The sequence below is a fragment of the Arvicola amphibius genome, chromosome 6, assembly GCF_903992535.2.
Source record: "Arvicola amphibius chromosome 6, mArvAmp1.2, whole genome shotgun sequence".
Taxonomy (NCBI): Eukaryota; Metazoa; Chordata; class Mammalia; order Rodentia; family Cricetidae; genus Arvicola; species Arvicola amphibius.
Genome location: NC_052052.2, coordinates 106,740,398 through 106,759,521, shown reverse-complemented (window position 1 = coordinate 106,759,521; position 19,124 = coordinate 106,740,398). Strand labels below are relative to the sequence as shown.

Here is a 19,124-nt window from a genome sequence, read left to right as displayed (position 1 = left end):
GGGAGATGTCTAGACTCATGACTTACAGCCTTCAAATTATAACATACTATAGCCAGAGTGGAAATCACAGATGCAGAACCTGTCTTTGCTCCGTGTTTCCATCACCACCTGCCACCTGTCACCACCAAAATATCAAATGTTCTTTGAGGACGATGACCTCTCTCATTCATCAGATGATTCACAAAGCATGGAAAATGTTTTGTACGTGAATATACAATGAATGTGAGAAAAAAATGTCAATGGTAAAAATGATCAAGTCAGGTCTGGAGGTGTAAGTCTGTCAGTCCAGCTAAGGAGGCCAATTAAAGGAAGGGGGCAACTGTCAAGAGTGAGTTCAAGGCCAGCCTGGACAAGTTAATGAGGCTCTGTCTCCAAGCAAAAAGTAAATCTAAAAAGGACTAAGATATAGCTCAATGGTAGAGCGCCTGCCTAGCATGTGTCAGGTTCTAGATAGAATCTCAGTATGACAAAGAAAAGAAAAAGAAACAAAGCTCTAAGCAGACAGCGAAATCAGATGCCTTACACCTCACAAGCTCACACATGTGCACAGGAACACACATACATATATTCATGCATACACAGGTACATACATGCATACACAAGTGTGTGTGCACTCACACACACACACACAGAGAGAAAGAGAGGGAGAGAGAGAGATGCAATCTTTCCATTTTTGCTAAGCTGTGTTTCCTAGCTCCCTCCATTATAAAGTATATTCTAGACAATCATTTTAATATTAAGCAAGAGTAGAAAGTCAAATCTGCACCTCTTCATTATGATTCCAGCAACTAGTTCCAACTGTACTCACTGAGGTTGCCTTTGAAAGTCTACTTTAAGACACAAAGAACCAAGAAGGACGTGGTGGCACAGCCTGTCATCTCAACACCTGAAGATGCAGGCTGCTTAAGGGCAGCCTGGGTCACATGAGATCCTGTTTTCAAACAGATTAAAGAAAGACGTACACGGCCAGCTTGCCCAGGATAATAACTCCTGATTATATTTAAGACCACATTCTCTGGACTGGAGCAATGGCTCACTCAGTGGTTAAAAGCACTGCTTGTTCAATTCCCAGCAACCACGTAGTGGCTCACACTGGTCTGTAACTCCATTTCTAAGGGATCCAGTGCCCTCTTCTGGCTTCTACAAGCACCAACCATGCCCATGGTGCACAGATAGACATGCAGGCAAACACCCATACCCATAAAACAAAAGTTAAAAAATTAAAATATATCCCCACCTACCCCAGGTTTCAGTAACCCCTTCTTGAGATCTGTCTCCTTAGTATTTAGCTTCCACTAAACTGTATTTATTTGCTCATTAATTTTCTTCGTTGTTTGATTCCCTCTGGTATAATGTAGACTTGGTAACAGCAGGGACTCAGGCGATGCCTCACTGTTCCCAGCAATGCCTTTGAACACTCAGTCACTGTCTGTAGATTACTGGGATCAGTCCTACCACACATACACACAGTTCTCACACACATTAGGCGGCAAGGTTTCTAAGCACTGCCAGACCCTGTCTAAAGAGTTTCAGAATCCATCAAACTGCACATTGATGTGAGAACACTTCAGAGAAAAATCCAGGGACTTCTGTCACATCAGGACTCATGGTCCCAGGGATGAAAACCACTTCTTTGTGCTCCCTCTGATACAGAACTCACACGTCCAGGAAGTGAAGCGCCTAGGACGGCACAGCTCAGAATGGGCAGAAACAGGAATAGAAGAAACACAAGCACATGTGATAGCAACAGAAGTCCTGACTTTGAATCCCCATGCCCTGCCCTCTAATCAATGCAATGCATTTCACATACGCCAGTGTTAGCACCTCGTCCCCCAGTATTTGAAACACTAGAACCAGCCCTGCTCCACTGTTAACGCCTGGTCACGTAACACTTGCCACTCTGCATCTGTCTCTCTTTGCTTTAATATCAGTTATCCTAGCTTCAACAGGGCTGCCAGGTAAAAAAAAAAAACTCAAAGGGATGTGCGTGTGAAACTTCTGCTGTAAAACGTAACGATAAGATAGTATATTACAGTCTCAAGCAAGATATTCTAAGGCATTTCAGTGTTGAGAGAAATATATTTAGTGTATTTTTTTAGAATTTCAAACAGGTATACAATGAAATATTATCATATCATATCCATTCTTGGTAACCCCTGCAGTCAAAATATATTTAGTTATTATGTATATTTATAAATACTTTTTACATGAAAAATACTCTGATAAGCACACATGAAGATGTACCTTGAACCTATCTACGGGGTTCTGATAGGCAAAACATTCCAGCTCACGCATGCAAACAAGAAATGGGCAATAAAAGAAGAATGGGGGGTGTATGCGCAGAACGACGTAAGAAGTTCCTCTCCAACACAAGCACTAAGGAAAGCAGCATGAACTTGTAGTTTCAAAAGCACTGCAAATACTTCATTCTCCCTGTGTGATGATTTAAGGGGAATTAATTGTGAAACCCCAACCTCTGTTGCTCAAAGTTGATCCAAACTGATGATATTCTAGGCTACCTGGAGGAAATGTATCACTGTCTACCACTGAATATAGCCATAATGTAAAGGTATAAAAACTTGAGAAATGTGACCACTGTGGGCTGAGCACACCAGCTCTGTAAGCTTTCTTATTGGGATCATGGAAGTCGGTTCTGTCATGTTTGAGATAAGTCCACGTAGCCAGAAAAGTGGGCCGTTGCCATGACTACACCACCCCAACTCTGGCACAATGGGAAATTCTGGACAGGCTTTAAGACCGGGGGGACAACTCTTCAGTCTGTGGGAAACTGGTCACAACTACCAGAAGCACAGTAAAGACTGCAAACATTGTTTCCAACTAAAGGTTTTTAATAAGTGGTAGAACAGCAGGAATGCCTGAGTTTCAAGCCTGATATTATCTAGCAAAGTAACTCAGCTTTTCCTCTTAATAAATTTTAGTTTACAAAAGTAATGTGCTCACTAAATAAGAAACATTTAGGAAAAGAAGAAAGCTCGGTGTCATGACTGCGATCAGTTTACATGTTTAAAATAGTATCACCAGTGATTTTCTGATATTCTACCAAATCATGAAAAGGAAGGAAGGAAGGAAGGAAGGAAGGAAGGAAGGAAGGAAGGAAGGAAGGAAGGAAGGAAGGAAGAGTTCAAATATAATAATGTCTGAGTATATATAATAATGTCTGCAAGAATAAATCCACTTTCCTTTGGAAATAGAAATTAAAATGCCAATGACCTTGAATCTTTACTCAAATTCTTCCTCTGAATATAAAGGTCATTAACTGAAAGATACATTGGCTAAAATTGCTAAGCTTCTCAGCACCTCCTCCTACCACTTAGCAAAAGCTAATATTTAAGGTGGGAAGCACGCAATTTGAATTTGACCATTGTTAGAATCACTGGGATTTCTCTTATGAAGAAGAGAAAATCTTAATAATCATATAATCTTAAGAGACTACCAGATCAGCATACAAACAACTTTACGCAGAAAAGGAATTTCATTTTGACTGCCAATCTCAGAAGCACGTGGTTTCCCTTAGCCAATGAAAACAGATGATAATAAAGAGAGCAGGAAGGCTGGGTATGAGGAAATAAGATTCTGCATTCACTCCTTCCAGGTATTTTCCAAATAAAAACAGTCATGAAAGCAGGGCCAATTAGTCTTTCTGGTGCGTGTGTGTGTGTGGCAAATGCTTATATGTGCATTTGTGTGAGGGTGTGTGCATCCTGTATGCATGTGCATATGAGACCAGAGGAGGTGACAGGTGTCCTTACCTATCACGCTCCACCTTTCTCCCTGGAAACAGGACTTCTCACTGAATCTGAGCTGTGTTCGGGGGTTTTGTTGTTGTTGTTGTTCTTTGTAATGATGATGTGGTGGTGGTGGTTTTGGTGGTGATGGTGGTTAGTTGGATTTGGTTAACTAGACTGGCTGGCTAGCAAGCCCCAGTAATCCTCCTGTTTCTGTCCTCTAGGTGCTTGGATTGCAGGCATGCAACAGTCAACTTTGAACATAAAATCTGGGGGTTTAACTCAGGTTTCCACGCTTGCTCTGAAATCCCTCTTAGCCACCGAGCCCAGTATGTTAACCTTATAGTGTTTGTAAATTGCAACTCAACCATGGGCACCTATTAAGAGAAGAACAGTCACCTGTACATGATAGAAGAAGGGATATGGTTAGACTCCTCTACCCCCTTTCAAAAGAGCTTAATGCAGAACTGTGAAGTAGGTGTGTTTATGTCCCTTTGGTTTATTTTTTGGGAATTACTCTGATTGCTCCATGCGGGGGCACACTGCATCTGCCCACCCTTGAAGACCTGTGGGGTTCACTGTGAGGGCCTGCAAGGGGCGAAGCAGAAAACCCACCTTGGTCACTGATGCAGGACAGATATGAAAGGGCTCGCTCATATTCACTGTCTCCAGTTTCATCCCAACTGTGAAGAAATGGCTTCGGAGGTCTGCATGGTCCTGCAGGAGAAAGGCGAGCATATTAAAGGACATGGTAAAGGGAATTTAACTTGGCAACTGTCTGGACTCCATTCTTAAGCATTTCCTTGAGTGACTGAAATCTGATGAAAATAATTAATCCTCCCCATTTCAAATTTCTAATTATTGCAAGACGCTGAATTTAATTATTTTCTGCAGGCTAAATTACTTTTCCAAGGGAGAGGCTGCATGCCTTCATGGCCATGGTTAAATTTACACGAATCAAAACAATTCATGTGCCACTGCATTGCTTTGATCTTGCCAGGTGCTCTCTGCTGAAGACCCACATAATAGAGGTGGCCATCAGTCATCTGGAACCCAATGGGATTATCTTTGGAAAAAGGCATGGCCTTTTGTCACAAAATTACATGACAGGACATCCACCAGTGAGAATCTATTCACCTTCCAAGCAGGCTGGGGGCTGAGTTGGTTAGCATTGAGCCCATGACTCTAGTGCTTGTGTGACCCTGCAACAGTCCTACTGATGGTCTAAACCTGAGTTCTACCCAATAAAGATGAGCATTCACTTCCATTTTAATGGGTGTTTGCCAGTATTGACCCTCCCTGGAACCTGGTGTGTGAGCCCTGGGGCTTCCCTGACTCTTCCAGAAAACAAATTTCAATATCTTCTTCAGTCACAGCTAAAGATGAGGCTGTCTGGATTGAGGAGATCAGAATTTATCTTGCTGAACTGGGGGTCACCTCATACCTCACATGTAGTGTACGTAGTCACAGATAAACATTATATTTGCAGTCTATCCCTGATGTAATAACATGTTCAAATAAAGCTTGCTATTTCCAAATACATCAATTGAATACAAAGTACAAAAAAAAAAAATACCTGCAATCTACAGCTTCCTTGGATCTGGAAATCTCAAGTGGATTCTGAATGAATTCCATAATGCCATTCTATAGTCAACTCTAGGAATTAGACAGTCGTGATGGGTGTGCCTGTGCTCCAGATCCCCCCCCCCCCCCCCCCCCCGCCAAAGCCAACCCATTCACTCTGTCCAGCAGGAGACTAGAAAAAAGGAACTCCTTATAAAATTCTCCATCAGAGGGACTGGGAGGATGGCTCAGCTGGTAAAGTGCTTTATTCAAAAGCATGAGGTCTTGAGCCCAGATCTCCAGCACCCATGGAAAAGCCAGCTGTACTACAAACGTCTACAACCATAGAGATGAGTGAGTGGACACAAACAGATCCAGGGGCTAGCTGGTCAGCCAGTTCAGCTAAAATGGCTACCTGCAGGCCCAGTGAGAGACCCTGTCTAAAAAATAAGATGGAATGTTACAGAGGACGGTGCCCAGTGTAGACCTCTATCCTCCCCATGTGTAAACATGTGTTCCCCACATGCCCTGCCTCTGCGATGAAGGGCTTATACCTATAATTTCATCTCTTGGGGGCTAAGGCAGGTAGATGGTACATTGAAGGCAAGTCTGAACTAAATGTTGGGCTCTAGCCCCTGCCTCTGCTACAGAGTGAGCCTCATCTCATAATAACAAGGGGAATTAATACAAATAAATAAATAAAACTCTTAAGGCTTCACCAGTTTGTGAAGAGGGCAGAATATAAACATCCAAAAAATCACAAGAACACTTGCTTTGTGTGTGTGTGTGTGTGTGTGTGTGAGAGAGAGAGAGAGACAGAGAGAGAGAGAGAGAGAGAGAGAGAGAGAGAGAGAGAGAGAGAGAGCGCATGGGTATACACACACAGGTACACACACATTTGTGTAAATGTCTTTTGGAGGGCAGAAGGGGCATCAGAAGTTCTGTAGTTGAACTTATACAGATGGGAGTGAGCTGCTTGACATGGTTTCTGGGACCCAAACTCTGGTCCTTTCCAAGATCAGCACACACTCTTAGCTGCTGAGCATCTCCCCAGCCTTGGGTCCTTTCACTTCCACATCTTCGCAGCAATCTAAGAAGCTCTACATCCAAAGGCAACACATTCAGAGTCTGGGTGAAGGGACTGGTGCCCTGTGTGTGTTGGGGGCAGGGGAGGTTGGTGAGGGGGTAATGAGAGGAAAGGCAATCACATGTCGGGTGACATTCAAAGAACCTCACTCATTCAAAATCTATATAAATTCCTTCAGAACTAAACAATCAACACTTTATAAAAATGTAATGCATAAGGAAGCACTCTTAAATACAGACGGTGACTTTGTTGTCTACACGACAAATTTTATAAATCCTTAAGAACTTACAATCAACACTTAATAAAATTATAACCCTAAAGAAAAGAGCAAGGAGAAAGTCTTCAATACAGGTAGTGCTGCGAACAAAACATGTACTTTCATAAACACTTTAGAAAAAAACAAAAGGAATTCAAAGCTATGGTCCAGGGATTTAATGTGAATTAACAGGGACTAACTAAAGCAGGGCTGCAAACTGCAGGTGCTGAGGCACAAGAGCTAAACACAAGAGTTACTAATTGACACCTGCATTAAAAGATTAAAATCAAGGCTCTCCTGAGGACGCCAACACTCCCCGTACTTATGGGTGAGATCTGAGTCACACTCGTGGATTATGCAGGTAAGTGTTTTCCTCTTTGAAACAAAACTCTTTATCCTTTTATTTTGAAGTAATTATCAAACTTCCCTGCATGTCGTCAACAAGTTAAAGCAGTTATTATTATGCTATGCTGACAACACAGGCAAGTCCTGGGTAACTAGGAAGGGCCCAGGAGAAGGCACTGATTTCTCGGGACCCCTCTGCTAACTCCTCTGCTGTGGTATGCCCCTCTGTTTACTGTGTAAAGATGCTAGGCTAAACCTGCGTGCGACCTTGCTCACAAATCATAGCAAATGGTTACTTCTTAGCTGCGTCAAATCTCCAGGGCTCTCTGGGAATCTTCCATCTCTAGGTTTCTTTGTAAAAGAGGCTCATAAGCAATCTAGACTTCTGGTCTGCCCCAGGCTTCTGCCCTCAATCACTCCCCAACATTATTTTTTGACAGAGTCTCCCGCTGAATCTGAGATTAATCAATTCAATCACATGGCTGACTAGTCGTCAATGAGCTTCAGGGATTCAGTTGTCCTGCTTCCCCAAATTTACCCCACCCTACCCCAGCACCAGAGTTAGAGGTATATTCTGCCAAACCGGGTTCTTTACATAGGTGCTGAGGATCCCAGTCCTCAATGCTTGCATGGTAAAAGCACTTTACAGACTGACCATGTCTCAGGCCCTACGACCACCTCTAAAGCAAGCGAAAAACAAACAAATCTCTTCTTCTATAACCATGCAAATATCCTGCCAGTTTAAAATACTTAGGTCAACCTAATGAAAATTTCAAAGACACAAGATATAATACATGCAAGTTCAACCAAATATGCCATCTCTATTATTTTCCAATTCCAATTCCAGAAACTTTATGTTAAAAACAGGGTATGTTCTTGAGGAGCCTGCACTGAACATTCTAGCCATTAAAGAAGTTTAAAAGCCATGGAAGAGACCATGTTATATATGCAGCATCTTCTGGCGGCTGTCAGACTCTCTTGTTTATTGTATGTGGTTCATTCCAGAAAGACCTCAGTGATTATCTCTCAAATTAAATAAAGAACCAAAAAAGACAGATGACTTCCTGGCATTCATCCAGTTTCATGCTCTATCATTCCTTTATTAGAGGAACACAGAGCCAAACACTAGATGTCACATAGAACACATACATGTGCATGAAGACAGACATGGTATAGTAAAGGGGATGCTGTAACACCTGGTCTTTTTTCTGCCCAGGACCCACTAAGTTGGCTTCCTTCAAAACCTAAGCAGATCTCACCATCTGCACCCAGTGACTCGGCACTCAGTCTCACCTGGTTGTGCAGGTAATATCTGGTAGGCAGAAGCAACAATCCCTAAGAGGTTAGGAATGCTTGTAAGCACTTCTGTGGTGTTTTACACACATACACACACACACACACACACACACACACACAGAGTGTCAGTGAAGTACCACCTATGCTATAGAGAGGAGGCTATGGCACAGAGGGGTTCAGTGGCCTGTGCAGGTACTCAGAGCCCAAATTCAACACAAATAACTTGACTGCAAGTCCTGTGTTATAAAAAGAATATCAGTAATTTGGACCGGTGAGGCCTTGCCAGATTCAAAAGGAGAGAGCGACCCTCCCACCAAGGAATACGATGAGTGCAGAGAAAGGCACTCACGCACAGAGTGCACATACACTCCCACAGGCACATAGATACACAAAAGTAACAAACAAACAAATACTGCACTGCACAATATCTTTTTTTTAGTTCCAACATGCCAGTCTTTCATCTATTGGGAAATTAAACATCACATAGGTTTCTCTTCAAGGCTTTAATAACTTGCATAATTTCTAAGAATAGGGTTCAGTAAAACTAAAGGAAGGTTTTAATTAGTACTACATTCAAATTGCTCTATAATGAACTCTGGTAACTTTATTCACATCAGCATATGTCACACTTTTTTTTAAAAAAAGCCATTTGTTTCAGAGTGTTCCTTTTTTAGTTTGAAGAATGGCTTGATGCTCATGTACACATTAGAAAATGACTCACATGATATTAATTTCGTCAAGAAATGACATTGGAATGCCAGCATTTACTAAATCAATAGTATTATTATGTTTCAACTCCATCATACTGATTTGAATTTAGCCAGTGAAATATTTATAACAAAAATTGTAATGAAAAAATCTATACACTTAACAGCGATAAGCTTTTCCATTTTATGCTCACAGCTGTAAAAAGCAATTTTTATCTCCGAGTGCTGCATTCAATCAAGTTAAAAAAATCGTAAGAAGAAATGAAGTATTATGCACGCCAACCTGGACCGCATAACTCAGAAAAGGTGATCAGGTCAGGACTATTTCATGGTTAGGCCCCAAAAATGATACTGAACTGTTTTTAAAAGAAAGTGCAAAGTCACTGGCATCAGGAATATCTCCAACCGATTAGCACCGAGCACAAAATCACAACAAGTAGCAAAAAAGATATCTCCTCTTTCTTACAGCACCAGAAGGAAAAACTCAAGGGAGGAGGTGACGGCTCAGTGGATAAAGGGCTTCCAGTGCAATAATGCAGACCTGAGTTTGAATCCCCTGACACCCTTGTAAAAATCTAGGCGTCTGAAGACATATGTGTAATCCCAGTGCCGGAAGGTCTGCAACAGATGGCTCCCAGGAACTCCCTGGAAAGTGAGTTCAAGGCTCAGAGAGTGGGCCTCTCTCAAAAAGGAAGGAGAGAGCAGGGGCTGGAAAGATGGCTCAGAGGTTAAGAGCACTGGCTGCTCTTCCAAAGATCGTGAGTTCAATTCCCAGCAACCACATGGTGGCTCATAACCATCTGTAATGAGGTCTGGTGCCCTCTTCTGGCCTGCAGGCATACACACAGACAGAATATTGTATACATAATAAATAAATAAATAAATAAATTTATTTTTTAAAAAAGGAAGGAGAGAGATAAGGACAAACATTCAGTGCATCCTCTGGCTTTTGCACTGTATGCACAGGCAAATATAGTTAAACACGCTTGTGTATATACTCATGTCTATGTGCACAAGCATACACACACACACACACACACACACACACACACAAACCAAACAAACAAAACATACCTAGTGTCCAGTTTCTATGCATAAGTAAACATTGATTTCTGGTTTTTTTCTTCTCTTACTTCATTAGCTCACTTCCAACAAGCCAAGAGATCTTTTTAAGTTCTCAAGGTCAGGCTCTGGGCAGTGTGGACTGAAACAGAACAAGACTGGGGAAGGCTGACCTATCAGCTTCACATCCGTCCTACCCACCCTGAAGGACACAATTAGCCAGAAGCACTTGTTCAGCTGGACACCCTACGTGCAACTCCACTGTTGCCATGAACACAAGAGACAAATCCTGAGCTGTTCCTCTGTAGAGACACCACCTTTCACGAGGGAGGAGTTAGCCAGGAACAACGCCCCACCCAGCTGACTGGAAGTTCCACCTTTTCCTGAGAAGTCACAGCTACACGGGGAGCAAGCCTCTAGGTGTGTATATACCTGTGTGCACACATACATGCTTTGAGGTGTCCCCGTTAATCACACTACATCTCATACAGGTTCTCACTGTGTGGCTCAGGCTAATCTGGAACTCACTACATGAATCAGTCTGGGCTTGAACGCACAGAGATCCACCTGCATCCCTCCAGAGGGCTGGGATAAGGTGAACACCACCAATGACCAGCTCTACACCCTGACCCTTCTAAACAGGGTCTCACCCAACCTGATTCACTATGCAAGAACACTTCCGTCGCTGCCCGACTAGCACTGTCTTTTCTCTAAAATGAGTTCTGGGGGGATCAACTCAAGCCTGATACCCATGTCAAATACTTTACTGACTGAGACAACTCCACGCATTATTCTTTTAAGAATAATTTAATACAAATACATACATATTTACCCAAAGCTTATCTGTCTTGTTTATGCTACATTTTTCATTAGCATCTGGAGATGAAATCAAATTACTCTTACCTTTGGCCCTGTGGCATCTAGGAGACTCAAAACAAGGTGGCTGTCTGAGGGACTTCCATTGACACACAAAGACCTCAGTGTGCAAAGGGTGTACACTGGAGATCAAGGTCAAGGCTGCATGACCCTGCCACGTAGTTCACATGCAAACCTCTGAAGGTATTAAGGGTCAAAAGTTCAAGCATCGTCTTACTGCTTTCCCCACCATGGTCACTGCTATCTGCAACGCCCTGGTCAGGACCAGACCCTGTGCGTGTTAGAGTATACGCAGGCACCCTGGGCATTTTTTATGGGAAGCAAGATGCCTCCTTGAAATGTGACTGAAATCCACGATAAAATACTCCATAGATGAAAGAATTCTAATCTATTCTTGTCAATGGTGACAGGTGTTTAGATCTTAAAAAATTAAAATGTGATACACCCTTTGAAAAGCATCCAATGGAGATTTCGTCCCGGCACTTCCAACACACCACATGACCATCACGTTAAGTCCGTGCTAACGTCATCCTGCTTTCTTCTGCACCAACAAGAACTAAAGCCACTCTGCAGTGGCAGCTCCCAAGCAGACAACAGAGAGTTGACACTATGCCTCCGTTTTCAATGTTTAAAATTCAAAAGCGAGTTACTATAGGACAGACTGCAGAGAGCGGCATGTAGCCCCTACCTGTTGAAGTTAACGCTACATGTGTGTTTTGTGACTTTTATATTACACCGCTTGTTTGACCAGAGTTGCCCTTTTTATTTCATCTATGATTTTTATTCTACACTCATGAAAATGGCATGGCCCTTGTGGTTCTTTCTTGTTCTGTAATTCATGTTTGGGCTCAAGAACTCAGAGAACACAAAGAACTGTCACAAGCAAGTCCTGGATCTCATTTGGGTGTGTGTTGGAGGAGGGGTATGTATATTTGTGTGATATATAAATTAAAGTGTTCTGCATATAGGTGCAACATCTGTGGAGACCAGAGATCATATCTGGTTTCTTTGCTAACTGTTGTCTACCAGGTTTTTTTTTAATAATCTTTCACTAAACATGGAACTCACAGATTGGTGAGGCTGGCTAACCAGTGAGCTCCAGAGACTCCAGAGATCTACCTGTCTCCAATGCATCACACACACACAAACACACCTGTCTCCAATGCATCACACACACACACGCACACGCACACGCACGCGCACACACACACACACTATTAAGGAAGCAATCTGCCACACTCAGCTCTATGTAGGTTCTGGGGACCCGAACTCAGAGCCTCATGTCTGTATGACATGCACTTTACTCACTGAGCTATCCCACCCCTCTGACTCCCATTTCTGTGAGGAGCCAAAGATGGGCACAAAATCAGCTTAATATTTTCACAGATAAAAAGACCGTGCTTAACCAAGCCTTCCACCCTAAATGGAGTGAAAAACTCCCAGAGATGAAAGCCAGGTACAAACATCACCCTAAAATCCTCATGGGCTCAATGGCTGACACTGAGCAGATCACTAAAGGACAGCCAACCTGATGGCAGACGCCCTCCAGCCAACACGCCTTCTCTTTAAAAGAACCACTGGAGCCTGACGTCATGAGAAGGAGATGCAACCTGTATGTTATAAATATGTATAACTCAATGACTTGGCCAAAGTTCTGCTTCCACACAGAGGACCGAGGTTCCACGAGCATCTAAGAGTTGCATCTGAGGCAAAGCACAGCTTTTATACACAGTTCACCGTTGCTGTATTTACTGCTGAACAAGAGGAAAGGTAGAAACTGCACTCTGATGTACAGAAACACAGTGGGCCCATCCTTTCTTAACCCTTTGGTTACACAAGACAGGAAAAAGAGAAGGCATTCCTTACTTTGTCTCCCTGGTCCCCAACCTAAATCTCAAATACTAAAAGACAGAAGAGATTTACTCTTCGGGGTTACATTCACAATCACACTGACAGGAACCTACTTCAAAGCTTGAAAAACGAAAGAAAGAAGACAACACTAGAACTGGAGGGATGGCTCAGCAGAGCACTGGCTGCTCTTCCAGAGGTCCTGGGTTGAATTCCCAGCAACCACATGGTGGCTCACAACCATCTACAATGAGATCTGGCGCCCTCTTCTGGCATGCAGGCATATATGGAGGCAGAACACTGTATACATATAAATAAATAAAAGAAGGAAAAGGAGAAGGCGAAGGAGGAAGAGGAGGAAGACGAGGAAGAGGAGGAGGAGGAGGAAGAGGGGGAGGAAACAATAAGTGGCTCATCTGCAATCCACTCGGTAGACCAGAGCAGGGGAGCATGAGTTTGAATGAGTTTGAGGCCAGCCTGCGGTCAATGGTGAGACCCTGTCTCAAACACATAAACAAAGTTTAAAGAAATTATAGGGTGTAGAATCCCTGGTGTGTCATGAACAGATTCTTCGTTGGATATATGTGCTAGTGTGGGTAAGCACACACATGCATGTTTTGCACACATGGGTAAGCAGGTAGTTAGTTCCTTGCATTTTTCTTTTCTTCCTTTTATATTTTTATTCATTTGTTTGCTTGTCTGTTTCAACCTAGAGCTTTGCTGCCTGGCCAGTGAGCCCCAGAGGCCCAGAGTGTCCTCCCCAAGACTGAGGTTCACAAGCTTGCCCCACGTCTCCTAGCTTTCTCAGAAGGCACTGCGATTTTATCAAGGGATCCCTCTCCCCAGCAACGAGAACAAACTCTTAGGAAAGTATGTGCGTGGAATCTTTGTATATAAAAAAAAAAAAAATGAGCTCAACTAGTCTTCTCCCTGCTGCCCCTTTGCTCTGTTTACAAAACGTAACAAATTCAGAAGGCAAACATGAAGAACAGATTAGAGGCACCTCATGCCAGCACACCAAACTAGATCAGCCACTATTATGACTCTTTATTTACAGACTGCAAAGGGGAAAAGGAGACTTAACTCCCTCAGTTATCTAGGTGTGCCTTTTGGATCTGCTTAACAGTTCTCCGTATCAAATAAGACAGAAAATGAACCACACAAGGACACTATTGAAGTATAATCTCATGCTGTCTTTTGACGAATCATGAGTATAACAGTGCCCCCAAATGATCCTAATCATGGACCTGAAAATGGTCTATGACCTAGAGACACTGTAGGCAGTAACCCCATGTAAACAACCCTACTATAGTGCTGGCCATAATGAAATACTGAGCATATCGCTCTATGCAGCATAAAACACCTGATGATGGAATGAAAGACTGTGTTGTGGGTTTATATGTTTCACTGTACTGTACTTTATTGCTACTTTAGAGCACAGCCTTCTATTTATTAAAAAAAAAAAAAACCAGTACACTGTGAAAAGTGTACCACACTCAGCAGCAGCCTCACGCATCTCCTGTTGACCACGCATTCTGGTGGGGTGCAGGAAAAAGGCTGTGTCAAGTCCTTTGATTTTCACAGAACGTTCTGTGCTTTTCACGTGATGTGAAGAGCAATGGAGGATGACTTTCTCAGAAGACACCTCCATTGTCAAACAATGCACGACTGTACTCAGACCAGACACACTGTGTTTTCTGACAGGGTTTCCTGTGTCTTAGGCTGGCTTTGAGCCTGCTATGCTGGCCAATCCTGGTCTGGATCCTCCTTGTTCCATTCTAAATAGCTGAGATGGCAGGTACGGCATGTCACGTAGTGTATGTGGTGACGGGGATCAAACCCAGGGCTCTGTGCACGTTAGATAAGCATTCTGCCAACTGAACCATGTCCCAAGCTCCAGCTGTACTTTTGATCACCAAGAACCCTGATGAAATCAAAACCAGCTATCCTGACCTCTGTGATAGCCGCAGATATGAGGAGGAACTGGGCAGAGAAAGAATATGAAGGCAATCACAGATCAAGTTTCCTATGTACATATTATATAAAAATAACCCTCTCCTCAGCATGAAAAAAGAATTTGGAAGCATGAGTCTTTACTGTTCGGCCATGCCTCAGCTGTTCATGCCTCAGCTAGTAAGACCTAGCTGCCTGTGGCAGGCAAGAGTCAGCTCAGAGCGAGAAAGAAAATGCAGCACAGAAAATAAGCAGACTAGAAATAGAATCCATCACTGGACACCAACTCCGCCAGCACATTCCTCCAGCACGTTGTGTTTCTCTTATCTATTTAATGAGGAAATGGCATCTACATAAGAGGGAACACATAAATTCATATTATCACACCATGGACGTTCACAGGTCCAAGAATCAAAGAGAACCAGGTGGACTGCGAAGGTAGCTGACGGGCCAAATGCTCGTGGTAGAAGCACGAGGATCTGAAAGTCATCCCTCAAAGCCCACAGAAGAAAAAAAAAGGCTTGGCCGAGCAGCATGCGCTTATAATCCATGTTCTGGCGAGGCAGAGATAGGTAGAGCCCTGGGTCTCAATAGTCACCCAGAATACTTGAGCTCCGGGTTCTGTGTGAGACCCTGTCTCAAAAATTATGGCGGAAAGTAACTGAAGAGCAAATAAAACATTGACTCCTGACCTTACGTGCGCACAGACACATGCTCACCTTCACACACAGACATGGGGATACACACACACACACACACACAGAGAGAGAGAAGAGAGAGAGAGAGAGAGGAGAGAGAGAGAGAGAGGAGAGAGAGAGAGAGAGAGAGAGAGAGAGAATATACAGAAGAGACCGTAAAGTTTAAAATAAAAACTACACACACTACCTGTGAGTCAATTAAGCCAACTCTGAGCTTTTTCAGCAAAAGACAAGCCCTTGGCATTTCAAGTGTGTGAATGCTAAGATTTCCTGGCCTTTGGATCCTGTTTGTCAAGCAGAGATGCTTTCCTAATTTCAGTCCATCTCTAGCATCTTCCTCGTTGTCCGCAGGTCTTTCCAGTTCCCAGCCAAGAACGAACCCGGGTATTTTCAGCTGGTTAGGCACTGGCCACACCTGTGACTCATTGCCCGAAGGCCCTTCTCTAGTCTCTAAGGAGGAAATATATTTTATCTCCACAAACTGGGAATGTGAGAAGTGCTGTTTCTGATTTATCTTCTGGGTGGATATATGACCTACCAGGGAAACTCTGATTACGCCACATTTGCCACCGAGACAGGATGCAATTTCCAGAAAGGACAGATACTAAAAAGCAAGTGATTGCAGAAGGTTCAGGAAGTTTGGACACAGTAGGTGGCGTTGCATTCATTATTGACCAGTTCTTACTTTCTTTAGCCTTTGTTGGCTTTATTTTGAAACCAAGGTCCCACAAACGTTTTAATGATGAATGTTTTGATATAGTTTATCTTTCTAGATTAATATAATCACATCCTAGCTCTCCTCCTTGTCCCCGCTCCAAACCCACCTGCATTCTACTCTCTTTCTTTTGCAGACACCGAACTCAAGAACAGAAACCACAAACAAGGATGGATCTTCACCATGGCGTCATTGCTCAGAAACAAGCTCTGAGGAAAACATCTTAATGGTTCTTCGTAAAAGACAAACATAGCACACTTGGAAGATGATATGTCAATTAATTAAAAGGGGGGATGAATGCAGAGCTGCAGACAGGTGAATGTTATTCTGTCAATGAAGCTTGTACCCACAGAGTCCTAGCAGAAATTATCCAGATAGGTAATGCAGGCACACATGTTCTAAGTAAGAACCACGTGACCATGCAACATGGTCCCCGTGCCATTATCGTTGTTGTCTATTTTGGGGGCAGAGATTCAAGTAGTCCAGGATAACCTCAAACCCCCTCTGGTTCTCGTGCGTCTCCCACCAGAGTGCTGGCATTACAGCTGTGGGCTGCCACAACAGGGGTATGCAACGCTGGTGATCAAACCCAGGGCTTGGTACATGCTGGGCGAGCATCACACCTGAGCCACATCTCCGTCTCCAGCTCTTCTCTATCTTTTTTAAAGAAAAAATTACTTCCAGAATAGGGATCATTTTACTAAATCTTTTAAAGCACTAAATCCTTAGGTGGGTTGTCAGGGAGAAATCAATAATTATTTTCCAATAAAACACATTTTCTAATGTCCCTTGGTTTTTATTTTAATTTAGAACATTAACTACTCATCTTCCAACTGAATTTACACTTTGAGGATTGTTCTATTATCCGTAAACGGTTAGTCAGAATTCATTCAAAATGGCGTAATCTCAAAGTCATTTGGTATTTTTTGCCTCAGATGCAGGTGAAGAACAGCAAACAGCTTCCTCACGAGCTCCTTGGCGTATTGTTTCTGCTTGTGTTCAAGGCAGAGGGAACGAGAGCTCACAAACATGACTGGCTGCATGAAGAGACACCGAGCCTGTGAAGGCATCGCCCAAAGAAAGGGGCTGCGCATAACGAGATTCATTCCGTCAGCTCGCCTATTTTATCTCAAGTGTAAAAATAATAAAAAGAATTGCCTGGAAATACTGCTCATATCTGGCCATTAAATGTGCTTAGCTTTGACTTCTGCCTCATCACAGCAGAACACTCTGGCAATTTTCCATAACAACATGCATCCCAGATGAGTCGCTGCTGAATTCAAACATTTATTCCTGGTGCTGTAATGACAGAAATAGAAGTGAAGTCTGCTGGCTGAGAAACACCGATCATACGGGGGAAATACATAGATGTAGATATAGATGCATTATACTACATCTATGGAAATTCATCAGGGCTGGAGAGATGGCTCAGTTGGTAAAGTGTTTGCGGTGCAACCACGAAGACTTGAGTTGGGGTCCCTAAAACCCAGGCAAAGGCATGTCAGCATATTCCTGCAAACCCAGCACGTAGTAGGAGGCAGAGACAGAAAGCTGGCTAGAACCTGTTGGTCACCTAGTCTGGCCAAGTTAGTGTGTTCCAGATTTAGTGATGGCAGATACTGTCGCAAAAAAAAAAAAAAAAAAAATAAGGTGAAGAACAGCTGAGGAAGGTAACCAGTGTTCACCTTTGTCCTCGACACACACTGGAACACAAATGCATACATGTACCCATGTGCACATGTATATATACATACACAACATACAGCATGAAAAAGAAAGGACAGGGGAGGGGCAGTCTTACAGAGGCCTACAGAATATTGCAGGGACTCTTAGAAATACATGTGAGAGAAAAAAAATACACGAAGCAGCAGCAGAGACAATCTGACCCCCCTCACACACATTCCTGTAATTCCTCTGAACATAAGCAGCCATGTGGATGTTCAGTCGAGGAGCCCAGCAGAGCTTTCCGTTTACAAAATTACTAACTGTGTATGAAATGTGGTGGAACTGGGTAGAAAAGTTCATCCCCTTCAGGTTTACTTCCATGGGAGCCTATGAACAGGACGCCTCATTTGGAAACATGATCTTTGCAAATATACTTAACAGGGGGTCATTCTGGGCCAGCATAAAACTAATCGAAAGGCCAGTGTCGTTATTAGTATGGGGAAATGTGAACAGATACACAGACCATGAGGTCATGTGATCGTGGGAAGCTAAGAGGCACGAATGAGCTGATGTCACTACAAACCAGGGGATTTCAGACTTAACAGGTGGCCCCCAAAGTTGGACAGATTGCCGAACACATTTCTCTTCAGGTGGATTCTGAACCCCTCCACAGCCTGATTTAAATTATAACCTACAAAAGTATGAGAAAGTAAACTCATGCTGTCTAAAAGCCACTTAGGCCGTGGCAAGTTGTTACAGTTGCCTTAGGAAACAAACTTGTCTCAAGACCTAAAAATTAAATATGGACTCCGGCCAAACAAAATTATCTCATCCTTTTCTCTCCCATCAAATGAAATAAAACATTTTACAAAGTACCTCACACACTTGAACCCGAATACTGAGTGCAGCCAACTCTTCTTATGAAGTGCCTACTGCATACACCTTACCTTGTGCTGAGCTTCACAGTGGTATCCAGCACCTACTCTTAAAGCTATAGTAAAATGCTACGTAAGATGGCAATTCTGAGACAGCAAGTATCAGAAGAGCCCAAGTTCTCATAGGATGGATTTAAGGTGAGGAGAGAAGATGGCTGTATTTTAGGAAATGCAGGCCAACTTAAATTCAATCTTGGAATCAGGGCAACAAGACATAATGGTCTTTTGCAGAGAAGAGCTGCTCAATAAATGTTTAATGAATCGGCTCCTTTTTAATTAAAAACAGATCGAGATTATTAATGCTTCTGCCTTTCAAATCTTAGTATTCGCATTTCTAAGTACAGTTATATGTTCAATTAATCCATAAGTATA

The 19,124-nt window shown here is 42.9% G+C and overlaps 1 protein-coding gene across 4 annotated transcripts in view; it reads right to left on the bottom strand.

The window, feature by feature from the left end:
* The window catches only part of Sfmbt2 (Scm like with four mbt domains 2), a 179,664-nt gene that overhangs the window by 72,962 nt on the left and 87,578 nt on the right, over positions 1 to 19,124 (bottom strand). For all 4 annotated transcript variants that reach the window (XM_038333304.2, XM_038333306.2, XM_038333307.2 and 1 more), the window contains one exon: positions 4,362 to 4,463. In XM_038333304.2, the coding sequence (XP_038189232.1) occupies positions 4,362 to 4,463 (102 nt within the window). The remainder of the gene's footprint in view (positions 1 to 4,361; positions 4,464 to 19,124) is intronic.